General features: G+C 35.2%; 2 protein-coding genes and 1 pseudogene across 2 annotated transcripts; 2 read left to right on the top strand and 1 right to left on the bottom strand.

Annotated features, from left to right (window-relative positions):
* Positions 1-4757: 4757 nt before the first annotated feature.
* LOC120120195 lies at positions 4758-6048 on the bottom strand (annotated as a pseudogene).
* A 4982-nt stretch (positions 6049-11030) lies between these two features.
* On the top strand, positions 11031-11586 carry LOC120120194 (zinc finger protein KNUCKLES-like). The gene has a single exon (XM_039139874.1). It carries the CDS (start codon positions 11038-11040, stop codon positions 11584-11586), a length of 549 nt encoding a protein of 182 aa, XP_038995805.1. The 5' UTR covers positions 11031-11037.
* Positions 11587-12992: 1406 nt separating this feature from the next.
* On the top strand, positions 12993-13580 carry LOC120120193. Its single transcript, XM_039139873.1, has one exon. The coding sequence runs from the start codon at positions 12993-12995 to the stop codon at positions 13578-13580; it is 588 nt and encodes a 195-aa protein (XP_038995804.1).
* The last annotated feature ends 4977 nt before the right edge of the window (positions 13581-18557 follow it).

The raw sequence follows: 18557 nt of genomic DNA, 5'->3' as shown, positions 1-18557 counted from the left end.
GACTCCTCTTTTTCTCCGAGAGAAGAAGACAAATAGCGGTATAGAGAGATAGGAGGCAGAGACTAGAGAGAGAGGAAGAAGAAAAGCTTTATCCCCCCTTGTTTTGATTCTTAGCTTCGCGTTTTCCACCATAGAAAACCACGGAAAAACCCAATTACAGTTTCAAAGGGTATTTATTATTAATATATAATATAGACAGGGTGATTAAATTTGGGAAATACAAAATTTTGGTAAGTGTTTTAAAAAAATAACGAAGGTAAAAGATTTTAGAGGACTAATGGAATAATCATTATGGCAACGCTTGGAAGGAGGAAAATCAGGAAATTTAGGTATCTTGTGTTAATGCTGCGCAGCCATGATCGTGGCTGTTTTCTCCTAAAATAAGCGCTCTCCTCACTTAAGTCACGCATACACTTCCTATGACCTGCACTTTCTTTTTGACTTCGAGTAAATACATGAAAGGTTAATAAAATATGCCACATTTATGCATTTTTTGTATATTTAGAGATATATATACACTATGGGGTAAATTTAGTCAAATAATACTTTTAAAAAATATTTTGCCATATAAGAAAATTATTATTATTTATTTATGATAAAGATACAGTTATTTCGAAAGATTCAACGACTTCTTCAAGGTGCATGCATGTATGATCCTGTGTCTTCTCATAGATGTTCCATAAATGATCGAATCTTTTAAGCATCTTCTAAAAATTGTTAAATCTTTCGAACGTCTTTCATGAGACACTATAATATTTCTCCTATATAAATTTCTCTTTTTCTAAAATCTTATATTAACAAGTTCTCATGTGATAATTTTCAGTTTGATAGTGAAAATAGAATTACTTTATAATTTAATTACTAAACATATAGTTTATTTTTTAATTTTTAGAATATTTTCATAAAACTCCCGGAGCGTATATATCTAGGCAACCGTAAGCATCTCTCTCGTTGATAAAGAGGGAGCGTTGTTTGTGTTCATCGTAAAACCAAGTAGGTATTTGAAGCTTAGAAGAAACTAAAGAAGCCGTTAATTGGCAAGGATTTGGCTTTATTAACCATACCCATCAAGTCAAACACAGGCCACTTAATTGCTGTTTTGGTAATGACCACATTGATTCTATTTCATTTACCAATTATTGGTAAAGCTACAGCACCCTTGTCCCCACACTTTGCTGTTTAATTTGTCCCTCACTTGGCATATGGATTTTAATCCGAATAAACCCAAAAAAGAAGCTGATCTAATAAAAAGGTATCAGAGAGTATTCATAGCTAAGACCAATGGAGTGGAGCCACGTGGGTCAACGGTATCAGGAGGTGCACCGGGTACGGCGCTGCCAACCACAGCTGTATTCTGTGCTGCCACTGTCAACGCAGTTCACAGTGTTCCTCGGTGACGCTGTCCTTATTGGCGCCATCCCTACAACTCCGATTCTAACGGTCTTTGATTTCTTCAGTGGGTTTCAGCCCTAAACTCTATTTGATATGATGAGGGCACAATCAAGTAAAAAAAATTTATTGGAATTAGGAAATTTTATTTTGTAACTCAATTTTGATTTAAATTTTTTTAAAGTTGAGTTGAATTGTTTGAGCTTTTATTTAAATTTATTTATAAATATTTATAAATTATGATATTATTTTATTTTAATTTGAACAGTTTTCTATAATTTGGAGGTCTCCCACGGAAGCTGTTCTCAACCTGGCGTTAGGACATCTTACTATCCTACCTCCCCCTTACCTCATTACATATGGGAATAAGGGTCAGCTAATTTTTATATAAAAAATTAATCTGCTAATTATTAAAAATTTTGAGTTATTCGAATTTTAGTTTATAATTCGTTTGAAATTTTTTCTAATCGAGTTAATTTTATGAAATTACAACTCAAAATCAATTTAAGTCGAATAAAGAAAATAAATTTTCAAATTGAGTGACGTTCACCCCCTGATATTTGTAATATATTTGAAATTGATAAAAGTAATAAAACATAATAAAAAGTTATATTTTGGTTTTCTTCTTTTTAGCATACTCGGATTTAAATTTTATTTCATACATATTTTAACTTTAAAATAGTGTCAATTCAAATAATGAATACCATTAATTAATTTGATAAACATATTAACATGGTATTTTTATATTAAAAGCATATATTATAACTCGTGTCGCTAACATTTTTCGATCAGAAAAGACAAAAAATAGAGAAACCAAATTAATTAAGATATGGGAATTAATGGTTAAATTTATGTTTGGGGTCAACTGTTTTACTTTGAATGGATGGAGCAAATGAAATGTTCAACTTCCCTATGTCAATAAATGGAGGCAGGCGTCACTGCCCATCAAGCATTTACAATTATAATCGAATCAAGTGACGTTAATGCAGTTAGCCGTTGAAACTCAGCATCCATTCATTCATTTTCGGTTGACATTTCCTCTTTTTTCATATTTATTTTATTCTTTCGTAGCCGTTGGGCGGGATAGTGATACTATGAACTATCCTCTGTTTAAGATGATTTAGGGTTTATAAATTTTAAAATAATAATTATTTTAAATCATTTCCCTCTGCCTTCTAAGAGTGCGTTGGGTTCATGGAATGTAGCATTATCTCCGGGAATAGGATTATCGAAATGTAACATTACTTAACACATTACTGTAAATGTTGCATTGTTGTGTTTGGTTTGTTTACCAGAAATGTAATATTATAGTGTTTGGTTAAAGGAATAAAATATTACTATAATGTATATTTTACCAAATTATCCTTATTATATATTTGTTTTTTAATAAGTTGAATTCTAAATATTCTCATGAAAATATTAGAATGTAAGATCAGTGAAAAAAATATAATTTTACTATAATTAATTTTATATTTTATTTAAAAGTTTTAAATTCATAAAATTTATATAATTTTGTTTACAAAATTTAAAATATAAATAGGTATAATAAAAGAGTTTAATTTTATTTTAACCCCTGAACTTCATATAAAATTCTAATTATGAATTTTTTTTGTAAATCTAAAATAGTTTAAGGATAAATTTGTAATTTAACCTTCGTACATTTTTTTATTCAACGAAAGAAGAAGTATATTTTTGAAAAAAAATGTTTTAAGGGCATTTTAGTCCAAAACGCCGGGAATATAACAATACCTAAGGAAGTGGGGGAATTACATTCCCGGTAATAAGCCCCCAAAATACCACTATTGGGAATAGCTTATTATCGGAGGTTGGAAATCTTTAAATCCAAACGGGAGAATCACATTCCGGAAAAAATATTCTCCCCCGTTAATCTCACATACCCTGAACCAAACGTCCCCTTAAGAGTTAGACTTACTCTTCCATTCAAACACCAATTTTAAACAGGAAAAAAAAGTGTCTTCTCCCTTAAGATTTAGACTTGAGTTTCTCTCTCTCTCTTTATTAAAACCATCGGTCGTTTTCAATGTGTTTGTTAATCGCATATATGGGAGATTTTGTGATATATATATTCTAATGAAAGAATCGGAGTTTGGTGTTGAAATATACTGGGGCATGAAGGTGTTTATAGTCTTAATAATCTAGTCGTTGTTAACTTGGAACCTTTATTTTGTTATCATATATAGCAAAATATGATGAGATTGCTTCCAAAAGGCACTATACAATATAGATGCACTTATTATAATGAAAGAAAAGGGTGCAAGTATGAAAGATTTTCCAAAAGCAACGGCAAGTATGGGCTTCACTTGAAAACCATGCAACACACAGATTCTTCATGTTTGTTTGGTTGTGAGGCAGTGCAAAAGTGATTCTGAAAGCATGGAATTTTGAGTGCTTAGAGCACAAGAAGCTTTTCAACGGAAAGCATTATTGTAACTGGATCTTTGGGCTTCCTATCCTACTTGTTAAGTAACTGTGTGATGCTATACTTTTTACTAGTGGAAGGGCTTCATCTTTTCTCCAACATCTTCACGTAATAATTGGGCTGCATCGCTATCCTTTCTGCTCTACACTCCAATAATTATATCCCTATCAATCTTGTATTTCTCTGATTTCTAAATTTTGTAACTCTATATGTTATCAATTTTAGCTTATGTTTTTTAAGTTGATCATTTCGACTTCATATAATTTCGTTTTAGGCTTCTTTATATCATTTGAATTATGATAGAGTTTTCAAAATTTTACGGACAAAACACCTAAAATTAAACTAATAAAAATAAGGGTAAATTATACATTTAATACCTAAACTATTAATTTTGTTATGTTTTGGTACCCAAGTTTTATTTTTCCCCGAAATCATACTTATTTTTTTGAGGACTCAAGATCACACTTAATGTTTAGTTTATGTTTCAATTTGGTATCATACAGTTAAAAACTAAAGATAATGTTTACGTGTCACCGTATGATAATGTAACACCATCATTGAAAAAAGTAACAAATGTCACGTCGATAGTTTGTTAATATTTTAACGGCGAGCTATCAAATTAAAACCTAAATTAACGTTAGGTATGGTTTTGAAAAAAATAAAGTTTAAGTACCAAAATAAAATAAAAACAATAGTTTAGGCACTAAAGATGTAGCTTACCCAAAAACAAAAGTAAAATGACTAAATTTCAGATATACAGACTATAAAAGCTTAAAACATATGTTTACTTTAAAAACAAAGCCATAATCGAAACTGGTAGTAAGCAGGCCAAAAAGGATGACTTGTTATTGTTTGCAATTTGAAGACATCTTGATGAAATTTCCTAAATTGGAAATAACCACAGGCTAAAGCTGTTGATCTCTTCAATTCACGTCCTCAGTTTCTCTTTCTCCCCAAGTTTGGAACAAATATAGGCAATGAAACCGAAGCAAACTCCGACTAAACGAAAAGCCATACTAATATCGACAATGCCCGGTCCTGGAATTTTTTCCTTGGAAAGTGCCCTCTATCGGAGATAAGCAGTGCCCTATACACAGCATCAGTTAAGGCATAGGCCGACACCGGATCGGTTTCTTCCCCAAGAAACCCGTATTCTGTAAGGCATGCTATGTCGTAAACTCCATCAGTCTCCAATATGTTCAGGCATTCACATATCTTCAGCCTGCAATCTATCCTGTCTTGCGTGGATAACAAGTCACCACGTGTTAAGATCAAGACAGGGTTTTCATCTGCAGCCACAGAGGATTTAAGAATGCACATGGTATTCTCCAGTTGTTATTATGATTGCAGCAATTAGAGGAAAACTTACTGCTTTTTCGCAATGCCGGGCAGCAAAAGATCTGTCTGATGGACTCTAATGGCTTCAAATCGCCTGCTTTTAAAGCTTTGTAAATCTCTGCCATGTCAGCTGCCACCATCACAGAATTCACCCTTCTCTGCACAAAGTTCTCCGAAGACAATTTCGTGACATTGTTCTCCATCATCTTGTTGCAGTCGCTGTGTCTCAAGCATAGCTGATTATGATGAACCCCTTCGCTCATCCAACTCGATAATTCCTCCAAAGCCTCCCTTGTTCTACCATAATCGAACCCTCTCGAGTCATAAACGCAGAAACTGCTTCGCGACGATCTCAGGACGTTGTGCTTCCATGTACATGGTTGTGTCATTGGAACAGGTTCCTGCCACGTAAATGATAAAAAGTTTAATCCTTTCTACGACACATACATGCTAGTTATTGATTATCCAACTTACCTGATGATGTTTGAGCAAAGGGTATTAAGCCAGACCGACCAAGAATGCTGTACATAAGATTTATAAGTGAGCTCTTACCCGAACCGGAGAATCCAACCATGAGTATAGTGTTAACCGGTGGAATGTTCATATTTTCTTTCTTGATGCCACCAACTGGTACCCAGAAGTCACCCTAACGATACGCAAGAAGCTTGTGTCGGAATTCGTTTAGGCCATCAGGTGCACTTAGAGCCAATCTCTCCAATTCTCTAAACAGTCCTAGCCTAGGCGTTAGAATGGAAACGTTCGGGGAAGTCCAGCTTCAGCTTAGAACATTCATCGAACTTCGCCACCGTTCTCCACCAACAATATGACATACTACGCGATTCGCAGTGGTCTTCATCGGCAAATGATGCTTGACTCTTCATCTCTATTTTGTATCAAGTTCGTTAATTCAAAGCAGACAACGATGGTTTGCTGATAAGGGTTTAAAGTTTACATTATAAAAGACACTGCTTCAAATCAAAATGTGGGTTCAAACATGTACAATCTGGCTCTGTTGTTCACGGGAATAAGCCCCAGTCCCTAGAATCGAAGCCAACGTCCAGGTTCCTTCCCGTGAGGATGGTGGGTCATTTTAGGGTAGTTCATGGAGTATGATTTTACAGAATTACCCTCTTCACCAACTATTCATGATTGCCATGATATGGACAAGTTTGTCATACCATATATGTTGGTAAGTTCTAATACCATCATTTAGTTAAGTTCGAAAAGTCCGGACAGAAAGATAACCAAGTTCGCCACATCGAAGTGTACTTGCAAATAGATTTGAAAGACCACGTGAACTTTCCAAGAACCGCCCTAACACGCAGGGAAAGCTGCTGCGTAAGTGGAAAAAACGATTAAGAACAAAATTTTATTGAACTTGTCAGATTTGAATTTTTTAATTTTAAATTATTCAAATAGATCAGACTCATTTAATAAACACTAGATATTCGGGTATAGACAATTTTACAAGATGAGCGTGTACCTCAGAAAGCCCAAATAATAAGTCCATAAATGTCACTAACCCTCAATAAAGGAAGCTAACACATACCTTCTCACATGCGCAGGAGCATACAGGGGGACCAGAGAAGTTTGGTATATGGTGCTGCATGCAGTAGCGGATGAAGTAGAATTGTCCACTCTGAAATTTTATTTGTCTTCCTCTCATGTTAATTTTTTTTTTTCTGTTAGTATATATATGCTCATCTTTAAAAGTATTTTGAATCTATCACCGACAGTATAGTTCTCCCGCGGCTTAAAGAACATTTGGACACTGAAAAAGAATTAACTACCACATCAAATGTAACGGCTCATACTCATCTTCCACTCAATATGTTTCCAAAAGCCTCACCACCTTCTCATACTTTTCTTGACCAAGGAGGATTTTAAGCTTTTCCAATCCCCCAACTTCATCCATTAATTGGGCATACATATTAACTTGCCAATTTTTTCCTAGCATCACCAACCTTTAGAATGCTTTCAAGATCATCCCTCTTGATAAACTTTCCGTAGTTACTAGTCAGCAGGTTCAGAAGACATGCATGGGAGAGCTTGGCGGGATATAATACACTGAAAGATGACATAGCATGAAGCATAGGACTTTGCTGTGCAAAGAAACATGACATGGTCAACTCAATCCTAAAAATTCAATGTCTATTTAATCCAAATGTAACTTAAGGGCCTAAACTCTGATGCATCTCACAATATGCCAATTAACCATGAAGAAGATGCATTCATCATATTTCTTGGAACAAAATATGATGAACTCGTGAGTGATCATCAATCTCCTAGGTTCATCCGAGTAAATTTATTTGCATGAAATAATTTTCTGAGAATTTATTTTAAGTGAAACAAACAGGCCTAGGTTTAAAAGAGATTATCAATCTCCTTTGGCTGTAAAAAAGGTTTTCTTGTGCCCCTTGGACAGCCTCAGATTCCACTACCGTCATCTGGGGTAAGCTCTCTAAAAGATACGTATGCACTCTTTAATCATCTTTTCCCTTTTTGCTATATAAAGCCAATCAGATACTTGCCCTGTTTCCCATGCAACTTCCACCTGCCCTTGCCTTTCTTTCCTCTCCAGAACTTACTAATTCTTATTGTCATTGAGAAAGGGAAAGCATCAGAATGGCAACTGAGAAAGCCAATGCTGATCAGATCCAGACTTAAAACACTGAAGAGAATCCCATTGAGCGATCAGTATCGACCCAGGATTCGGATAAGTTCCACTTCAGCAAAGCACTTGCACATAGAGCAGTTTACAGCTTGAGCCGCCGTCGCGGTGCCGGAAACAGGAAGGCGAGAGGCAACGTCGCTAGAGTGTTGCCGAGTAGGCTAAGTAAGGTTTCGTTGGCTGATGATGATTCAGAGACCTAGCAAGGTTGAAGTTTCATTTTGTCCCCATGAAAATGCTGATGAAGTTGGTCTACAGTTTATTTTCTTTGTTTGTTTGTGAAGCTAAAAGTAGGGTGCTGCAACATTTACAAACTCTAGTTCTTGGTGAAAAGCTAATGATTTAATAGGTATTATGATCCTCGATTGATGCCAGATTTTATGTTTTTTTCCGTACAGGTTGTTCATTCAAGTTTATTTCGTGTCATATTTGACAAAAAAAAGTTGTACCGATTCGAAAATGAGAAAAGAAGAGATTAAAGTGATCATACAGGGTGCCTATCGTAGGCCATTTATGTTGGTTCAGCATGATTAAAACAGCACATCCTAGGCAATTCTTAACTCATTATGCTAGATTACATGGTTATTGATTGTTATAGCTTAGCCACAACCAATAAGTCCCCCATATATACCTGTGTGTTGAGGATTATATCGTATTAGAGCAGATAAAATCTGAATGTGGAGAGATCCTAGTTCCCAACTTTTTCTATGCTTTTTCGCAAGGCCCTGGAATACGAGGGTGGTGAAATGTTCCTGCGCACGCAAGTGGCAGGCAACCTTTCTCGTCCACTAGCCTATATTGTTTTCAAACAGAGACAGTCATGCCAAATGTACAGCAAATGTTTTACTTTCTTTTCCCACCATGCCATGCTATGTTTGTCCCTTCCCAATCCCAAAATGTCCATTTTTTAAAGAGTTTTTCCGTTTGACTCGTACAAAGGAATAGATGTAAGATTTTATGTTTGGGAATACGGATTTATAAAATTCCAGAGAATTCGAATTTATAAAATTTTAAGGGAACAAAAACAGATTATCGTTAGAAAATATAAAAAAACCCCTAAATTATATGATTATTTTAAAATTTTAGAAGAACGATTATCCTATTAGCCCATTCAATCTATTCCTACCCATTTACATGTTAAATATTGGAGAAAAAGCAAAATAAGGAAAAGAAATTCAAACATGATGTTATTTAAACCAAAATTAATTGTTCACACGTCACCCACAATTAGCCGTAAAGATAGCAAAGAGGGATAGGCATTAAGGCTACATCAACGTTACAATTTTGCACTAATATATGTATGATTGGCTTTTTTTTTTTTCATTCAATCCTCTTTTGTATGCATTTTTTTTTTGAAAAATAAATATCTTGTTTATTATAAAATTCATAAAACGTGGATATGGAACGGTACTCAAAGAAAATCATATAAAATCCACACTTAAATCAAAATAGTAAGATAAAAATAGTACTTCAAAAATATTGCATCCAAGACAATTTTCATAACCCTAGAAGTAATACCGACGAAAAATTTCAACAATACTAAAAGGGCACAAGACCTATTATACCTGACACACACCCGAATAATTACGAGAGTGCAACCAGTACATTCGAGGCTCATCCAATATCCAGCAAGCTGCCAAACTATCATACTTTAAATATATTGATTCCTTCATCTCCTATAAGCTATAATATAATTTGAAAGATTGAAATTTTCTTAGAACCACCTCAGAAAATCAAGTAATCGCCCTATTTTGTATGTATTCATCGTATAGGAAGCTATATAGAAAGAAAATAGTTTGTGACTTCTTGAGCTTTCTTTAACTATTTGTCTCATGACTATATTAGATTAAGGGTATGTTTGTTTCATGGAAAACAGATTTCGGAAAATGAATTCTATTTTCTTGGAAAATATTTTCTGGAAATCATTTTACAGTGCTTGGATGATGTTGTGTAATTCATTTTCTATTGGTTGATAATTTTTTTAAAATTATTTATTATAAACATCAAATGCAATAAATAATATTATTTATTAATAAAATAATAATATTATTTTTCAAATATTAAAATAATGTATCTAATATTATTTATGTCAATATTATTATTAAAAATTATATCTACAATTTTAAATGCAAATGCAAATAAAATATAATTATATTTTATTAAATAAAAATATTATAATTATATTAAATATTTATTAAAATAAAATAATGTATTATTAAGTATTAATTACTTATTAAAATAATAATATTATTAAACTATTAAAACTTATAATATTATATTATATTTTAAGAAATATATTTTAAATATTTAACAATTCAATAATATTATTTTTATGAAATTAATAAATAATATTAGTTTTATTAATAATTTATTATATTATTAAAATAAAAATATTGTATTATATTATAAAAATTATCAATAAATATAATTTAATAATTAATATTTTTATTAAAATGATAATAAAATAATATATTAATGTTAAATATATAAAATAATAATATTTTGAGTGTTTATGCTTTGAAGTGAAAATTTTGAATTACGAAAAATCAAACCGTAAGTCATATTTTAAAAAATTCAGTTGACCAGGAAAATGAATTACATTAACCATATATTTTTCACTAACCAAACACTGGTAAATGAGAAAATCATTTTACGGAAACCAATTAGAGGAAAACAAACAGACTAAGGCTTCATCACTGTATACTTTTAAGTTAAAAAAATGAGTATATGGCTGGTCGAATCCAAGCCATGGACAAGTCTATGGTTGATTTGTTGTAGCAGCTAGTATATGGCTCGTCGTTTGTGCAGAATTCCTTGAATCAGAAAGTTCTTAGTGGAGGTGTCATCGATGCTAACCTATCTGCAGCGTGCTTTATAAAGATCTCAACCTAAGATCATGAAACGACCATTCCAACTAAACAATTGCTCCAGGTCTAATCTATTTGTCACCAACCTAGTCCGCTGATTACTTTCTAGAGCCTGGTCAATTTTGCATCACAATAGACCATTTCTATTTGTACTTCCTAGGCTATTTCTAATTCCATTGGCATCATTGCATGAATTATTACCATATACCACCAAAATTCTGCACAACAATCCTACATACTTTGTCGGCACCAAACGAATCTGGGCTATAAATATAGGACATTTACTTTGATAATCACACTCATAATTGAAGACTCTCCTTACTGCATTTTAAATGGAAGAGAGCTCAATCCCAACCAGTTCATCTTTGGCTGACATGGCACCAGATAAACATTCATCACTCAAGCTATTTGGTTTTTCACTTACCGAGCAAGAGGAAGCTGATGATTGCAGAGAAAACAAGAAATTCGAGTGTCCGTTTTGCCACCGAGTGTTTGCCAATTCTCAAGCATTAGGGGGCCATCAAAATGCGCACAAGAGAGAGCGTCAAAGAGCTAGGCAAGCTCAGTTTCAAAGCTATCAACGGTTCGTAGCAGCTGCGCCTATTTTAAGCCCCCATTCAGTAAGGTCGATGGCGCCAAGGTTTCCTAGAGAGTTCACCAGAAGCAGTGCCGGTAAATTTGTGCCACAACGGCCGCCTGGTTATTGTCCATCCCGTCCACTGCTCCTTCCGTTTACTCCTCCTCAGTACCCTCCTCGAATTTACATAGCACAGTCGTTGCATTTTACGACGGTGGTTCCAGAATTTAGTGAAGTTTCTAGCAAATTGCCAGAGGGGGAGATAGGCATTGATCATCTTAAGCTCTCCCCTTCTGGTTTTTAGATAACATATTTACGTATGTACGTACCATGGATATAACTGCAACTGTGTTCTGTTTCCTGATTTGGTTTGTACTAGTTAATTATTGCATGATTTTTCATCAGACTTAACATTAGTTAAATCCTCCATCTAATTATAGAAAAGAATTATCTTTCCAAAATTTATTAAACTAATGTCAGTAAAAATGTTATATTACATATAATACTGATTTTGGAGAAGAGACGTGGCTTGGTGTACCAGACAAGTAATTAATTAAAACAATTCAACTTTAATCACCATTATTGCCAGATGTTTTATAATTATTTTGACCAACAAAACAACAGTAAATTAAGTTGCTTAGGACGCAATGCCAGCAAGAAAAACATACGACCATTTCCAGAAGCGTGCAATGGACGATCAGAAGACCGTTGTTTGAGGCATAGGAATCGGGGGGGATGCCTTCAATTGTTTCTTATGATCAGTTTACTTCCAAATCACTGATCATTCTGTCATTGAATTGGAGATCCGTACATGTGTTACTTGCCGCGAGGGATTGCGTGTGTCGTTTTCGGATTTCCATTCTTAAAAGCATGTCGTGTTCTAGACTTCTAGTTAATTTCCCAAAACAAATAACAGTTGCCGGCGGCGGCGTTTTCTCCTCTCTTACACTCTAACCATCTTACCCTTCAAATGCTCGCTCATTTCATGTCATACCTAAATTATGGATTAAACAGCTGTGACTTGTGAATATTATTTAGCTTTGTGGTTGGCCCAAACAGAAACGGCGCCGCCATAAAACCAAAAGAAGAAGGAGGGGGGATTCCGCTGCTCATAAACAAAACAGTAATAAAGGAAAGGAGACAAGGTTTTATTTGGATAAAGAAAATAAAACGGGGACAGCTAGACTATGTCACGCGAAACCGTGTTTCCCACGCGTTTCCGCTGCCCATTCTTCACACTTCTTACCAAACTAGAAATACATTTATAAACAAAAGGGTTAATCCCGCGTGACATCCTCAAACTATAGGTCATATTTAAATTTAATCCCAAATTCAAAATGTTCTAATTAAATCTACAGGCTTGAGTATCATTCTAATCAAGTCCTTTCTACAGTTCTACTGTCGCGTTAAATACCAGTTTAGGTATGATTAAGGTTATTGAGAATTTAATTAATTTTTTTTAAGTTTAAGGATCAACTAACAATATAATCCATAATTTAGGGATATATAGTGAATCTAACCCAAAGACTAAAACTTGTTTTCTTCTCTCACTGTCTTTCGTATACCAAACGCTCCAATGAAACTTACATGATACGACTCCTTATATAATGTAGTATGATACAAAATGAATATAAATACTCATCAGCAAACGAAGATTCAACAAAATCATAGTAAAAACAAATCATTTTTCCCCGTGTTTTCTCGTAGCAAATGGGGAAGAAGAAGAAAAGTGTTGTAGGTGAAAGAGCATGGAACCTCCTGCGTCTAGCAGTGTTATGGGGAAGAAAAGGAGGGGTTTTCAAGAGACGGCTAATGATGGAACTACGATTGGTGCCCAAGTTCCTCAAGGGTCTTGCACATCCCTCCACTCGTAATGATCACCAAATTATCAGCAGCCATTATATGGAACGCCAGTTTTCATTTAACGGCACACCCATTTTTCACGTCAAGATTCACCACCACCGTCTCGCTTCGAGTTCGATGAGATTCCTTCTCCCTTGCATTAGCGCTGAGGAAGTCGATTTCGATTACGATTTCAGCGTCAATGATCATGATAATGGAAGAACGAGTTACTCGACGGGATCCGAAACCGACGTTGAAGATCTAGGAGAAGCGGAAGAGTGTGGATACGAAGGGTGTGATGAGAAAGAAAACGGTCCGTATGTCTATTCATATGAAATCGAGGATGAAGGAATTGATTCAAAGGCTGAGAAGTTCATAGCGAAGTTCCATGAGCAAATGAGGCTGCAGAGACAGATTTCATATTTGGAACATGCTGAAAGAGGCTCAAAAAGTTAGAACCTTTGTCATAGGTGTTTTGTTAGTGATTGTAATTCAAATTTTGTTTCATAAAGATTATAATTTAAAGAGAAAAAAATACGGTGACTGCAGAGTCTCTAGTATTTATTGTTTAGAGTTCAGTGTTGGTACATTTATATCATAAATTTTCTTGTAATATTACTATTGATCATAATAAATTCTCTTTTCTTCGTGTTTTCCTCATCAATGATTTTCAAAAATATATATGTATTATGTACACTCTTTATCCAGACTATCTTTTACATCAATACCTTCTTCGTACTCTAAAAAGGCCGCCACAGTGACAAATGAGAAAAGTATCACGCGTTGCTCGACTTCCCTTCGGGTCAATCGAATTGTGAACCTGTCCCGGGCTTGCTCTTGGTATTCCATGCCTCAAAGGTGCTGTAAATCTTGAACCGTGACTGAAGATTGACCTGTGAGGATATTGTGAGAATAACATTTATACGAAAACTCTTTATATATTGGACGAAGAAATATGCTTTTTTAACGTATATGTAGATATCACTTCGACAAAGAGGCATGCAGTAAACCAACCATTCAACCATTGATCGAAGCAAACTTTTTGGTTTAAAATAGACTTGTCACGCCCCAAAGTAGGGCTATAATTTTTCCTAATTTTCGTTAGTAATTAATTCTAATTTTTGGCTAATTCTGAGACTAAAATGAACTTTATGATAAAGTTTTGAACCATATCAGAATATATTGGAAACTCGGTGACCAAATATTGATTTGACCTTTTCCCTAAAGTGGGGATTTAATCCCCTAAAGCTGGAATCAACTTTTTTTTAGAAACCCATTTCCTTTTCTCTTTCCTCTCTTGTTTTTTTTCTCTCTCTCTCTCTCTTCAATAATTAAGTTTGTGTTTGAGAGGGTTGAAAGAAGGGTGCCAAATACGCAAGTGGTTCTTGATCTTGGCGGTTGCGGGGGAATGCTAGGAGTTGGATGAGGCGACAGTGCGTTTTCTTTGGAGTGTTGTTTGGGAATCAGTTGTGTCCGTCTGGATTTAGAAGGGGTAGGATTTGAGGAAGAAGTAAGGTTCTCCTTCGGCTCTCTTAAGATCGCGTTTCTTGGTAACATGAAATGTTTGGATTTAGGGCAAGGAAGCCAGGAGAGATTTTCAGAGCAATAGCTTGGGGATGTCGTGGCGAAAATGTTGTGAAAAAGGGGGATAAATGACTGAAAACTTGTGGCGTTTGTAATGCCAAACGCCACCAAATACTATAAAATTACGTCGTTCATGACAAAACGCTATGATATATGAATATTGTTACGGCGTTTCACAAATGCCACTAAAGTAAGTATCAATAACGACGTTTTCCCAAAAACTCCACAATACATCAGTATATTGCGGGTTTTTTCTAAAAAACACCACCAAATGTACATAAATATTGTGGCGCTTTCCCATTAACGCCTTGATAATTTTATGGGGTTCTTTCTATAAACGCGACAATACGTAAAAAAGTTGCATCGTTTATTAAAAAAACGTCACTAAAAGTGCATTGATACCACACCATAAAGCTAACTTCATGAAGATTAGAATGTGTGCTCCCTTGATTGGCCTTCATTCAGGATTTACTTTAATCATCCAAAACATCAATGGACGAAACCGAAAAATACAACAATGAAAAGAAACATTATTACTACATGCACTACCACGAGTGACGGTGACCCTACCCAAATTTTTACCAAGTGATGTAAATTAGAAAAAAAGCTGCTCAAATGACTTGTGGTGACGTTGCCGATGATAAAGCCAATTGTCCCAGTTATGAATTTACAATCTTAAGCTCGCTGATAAGACACTCTACGATCGCGAATGCCGTTATGGATTCAATTGTTATTCCCATTAAGCGTTCCATTCTTAAACTGATACTTTCATCAGGTTGTTTGTGGGTCTCGTAAAAATTTAAACCAACCACACAAAAGGAAATAAAATGGATACAATGCCTATCACTGTGGTTCTCCTTGTTGTTCTAAATGCCATCTTGAAGTCCACTTCCACTCCCATCACAAACAAAAATATGGTGAAACCGAACGTTACTGCAGAATCGATGATTCCAATACCTAATTCCTTAGTAAACAATTTGCCATGGAATCCTTCCACTCTCCCAAGCATTGCAGGTCCCAACATTATGCCCGCCCATTCCACATCAAACAAATTAATCACAAAACAAATTAGGGTTGCGCTTATTTGGCATGCAAGTTAACCCGAAAAATATATATACATAGAGAGGAAATAGGTAATTAATCAACTTAAATTGTGAAGCAAAGAATGTTGCGGAAGACGGCTATCGGATAGAGCAAAATCGCAACTGATAATTTGAGAAAATAAAAATGAAGATAAAAGAGACACAAAATTTACGTGGGAAACCCCTAAAAATTTAGGGTAGAAACCACGGGCAACGGTAGAAGAATTTCACTATGAGAAAATAGGAATTACAACCTCTCTCGATCTACCAAGGAGAAAACAATGATAATTCTCTCTAGATAAAATGGAGAAAACAACTGTCAAGAAACTCTCTAAAATCTCTCTAGTATTGAAAGAAAGCTATAATGCTTTGGGATGATTTTGAAGCTATATGAGCTAGGGTATTTATAGTTGAAACTTAAGGACTAATCTTATAAATATTCTAAATTACAATGACTAAAATTAATTATCCCATTACCCAATTTCAACAAAAATTAGGTGCCTAATTTTTGACTTTGACAAAGCACCATTTGGTGCCTAATTTGGTGCCTAAATTATTTGACTTTTAACAATCTCCCACTTGAAGATTTGATTGGAATAATCATATCTTCACACCATTCTTTCTACCTTGTACCTTCATGTTGCTTACGTTTCTGACAGGCCACAGGAGGATCGACACCAGGTAAATTTATCAGCGTTGATCGCCTTCGTCATGAAATCTGCTATGTTGTCTTTGGTATGGATCTTCTGCATATCTACTGTTCCTTCTTCCACCTTTTCACGAATGAAATGGTACTGAACTCGTATGTGTTTTGTCCTTGAATGAAATGTTGGATTCCTTGCTAGATGCAATGCGCTTTGACTGTCACAAAACAGAGAGACATACTCTTGATTGTGCCCAAGCTCCTCCAATAGCATCTTCAACCAAATTGCTTCTTTACTGGCTTGTGTAGCTGCTACATATTCTGCCTCTGTTGTGGATGTAGCCACAATTGACTGTAATTTTGAAACCCAGCTTATAGCTCTACCAGCAACTTTGAATATATATCCTGTAGTAGATTTGCTTTTATCCAAATCCCCTACATAGTCAGAATCTACATACCCATTGATTAGTAAGATTGATCCTCCATAACATAATGCAACATTTGAGGTCCCTTTGATGTATCTCAGGATCCTCTTTACTGTATTCCAATGCTCTTTGCCTGGATTCGCCATGTATCGACTAACCACTCTCACTGCTTGTGCAATGTCTGGTCTTGTGCATATCATAGCGAACATTAAACTTCCCACTGCTGATGCATACGGTACTCGAGACATCTCCATCCTCTCTTCTTCACTGCTAGGACTCATACTGGAGGATAATTTGAAGTTAATAGGAAGAGGGGTAGAAATTGGCTTACAATCTTGCATGCTAAATCGTGACAAGATTTTCTTCAAGTAATTCTTTTGTGAAAGCCAAATCTTCCTATTACTTCTGTCTCAGTGAATTTGCATCCCTAGAATCTTGTTTGCTGATCCCAAGTCCTTCATTTCAAATTCCATAGCCAGTTGTGCCTTCAATTCTTCAATATGATCTTTGTTGGGTCCTGCAACCAACATGTCATCTACATACAACAACAAAATAACAAAATCGTTATCACCAGACCTCTTGAAATAAGCACAAGGGTCTGCATTAAGTCTGTTGTATCCAAGGCACATAATGAAATAATCAAATCTCTTATACCAATACCTCGGCGCCTACTTTAGACCGTACAGAGATTTGTTCAACCTGCAAACCAAGTTCTTCTTTTCTTTTTCTTCAAAACCTTTAGGCTGGAGCATATAAATTTCTTCTTCAAGATTTCCATGAAGAAAAGCTGTTTTAACATCTAGTTGCTCTAGATGTAAGTCCAATGTAGTACACATTGCCAAAACCACTCGAACTGTTGTTAGTCGAACCACATGAGAAAATATTTCATTGAAATCAATACCTTCCTTTTGAGCATATCCTTTAACCACCAGTCTTGCACGATACCTCTCAACTTGATCGTTACAATTTCGCTTGATTTTGAAGACACATTTGTTACCAATTGGCTTCCTTCCTTGTGGTAGTGGAACAAGGTCCCATGTATTATTTTTATGAAGGGCTTCGATTTCTTCTTGCATCGCCATCATCCACAGTGAAGCATCTGAGCTGTTTATTGCCTCCTGGTATGTTGATGGCTCACCGTCCTCTGTTAAAAGGTAGTATGCAATATTACCTTCTATAACATAATTTGAGTGCCAATTGGGACGTCTTCTCACATGATTTGATTGACGAGTTGTTGGAGCTTCAGAACTCTCTGGTTCTTGTTCATCATGTGCTGGTTCTACTTCAGAAGAATCTCCTTCTTCAAACTCTTTTTCCACATGTATCTGAGTAGTCTCTGACTTTTCAGCGCTATCATCGTCTTCTTTTCTTTGTAGTTTGTCTTCTACAAAGATAACATCTCTACTGATGATCACTTTGCGGGCAGTGGGATCCCACAAGCGATACCCCTTTACTCCATCAACATACCCCAAGAATTTGCATTTCCTGGATTTTGGATCCAGCTTTGAAATTTCTTGGGAGTTGTACATCACGTACACGACACTTCCAAATACATGAAGGTTTGAATAATCAGCTGGTTTACCAGTCCACATCTCCATTGGTGTCTTCAGCTCTATTGCAGTTGATTGAGCTCGATTCACCAAATAACAGGCGGTATTGATTGCTTCTGCCCAGAATGATTTTTCTAGGCATGCATCCC

Source organism: Hibiscus syriacus, unplaced genomic scaffold, assembly GCF_006381635.1.
Source record: "Hibiscus syriacus cultivar Baekdansim isolate YM2019G1 unplaced genomic scaffold, ASM638163v2 tig00110333_pilon, whole genome shotgun sequence".
Taxonomy (NCBI): Eukaryota; Viridiplantae; Streptophyta; class Magnoliopsida; order Malvales; family Malvaceae; genus Hibiscus; species Hibiscus syriacus.
This window is presented reverse-complemented; position numbering and strand designations above follow the sequence as displayed.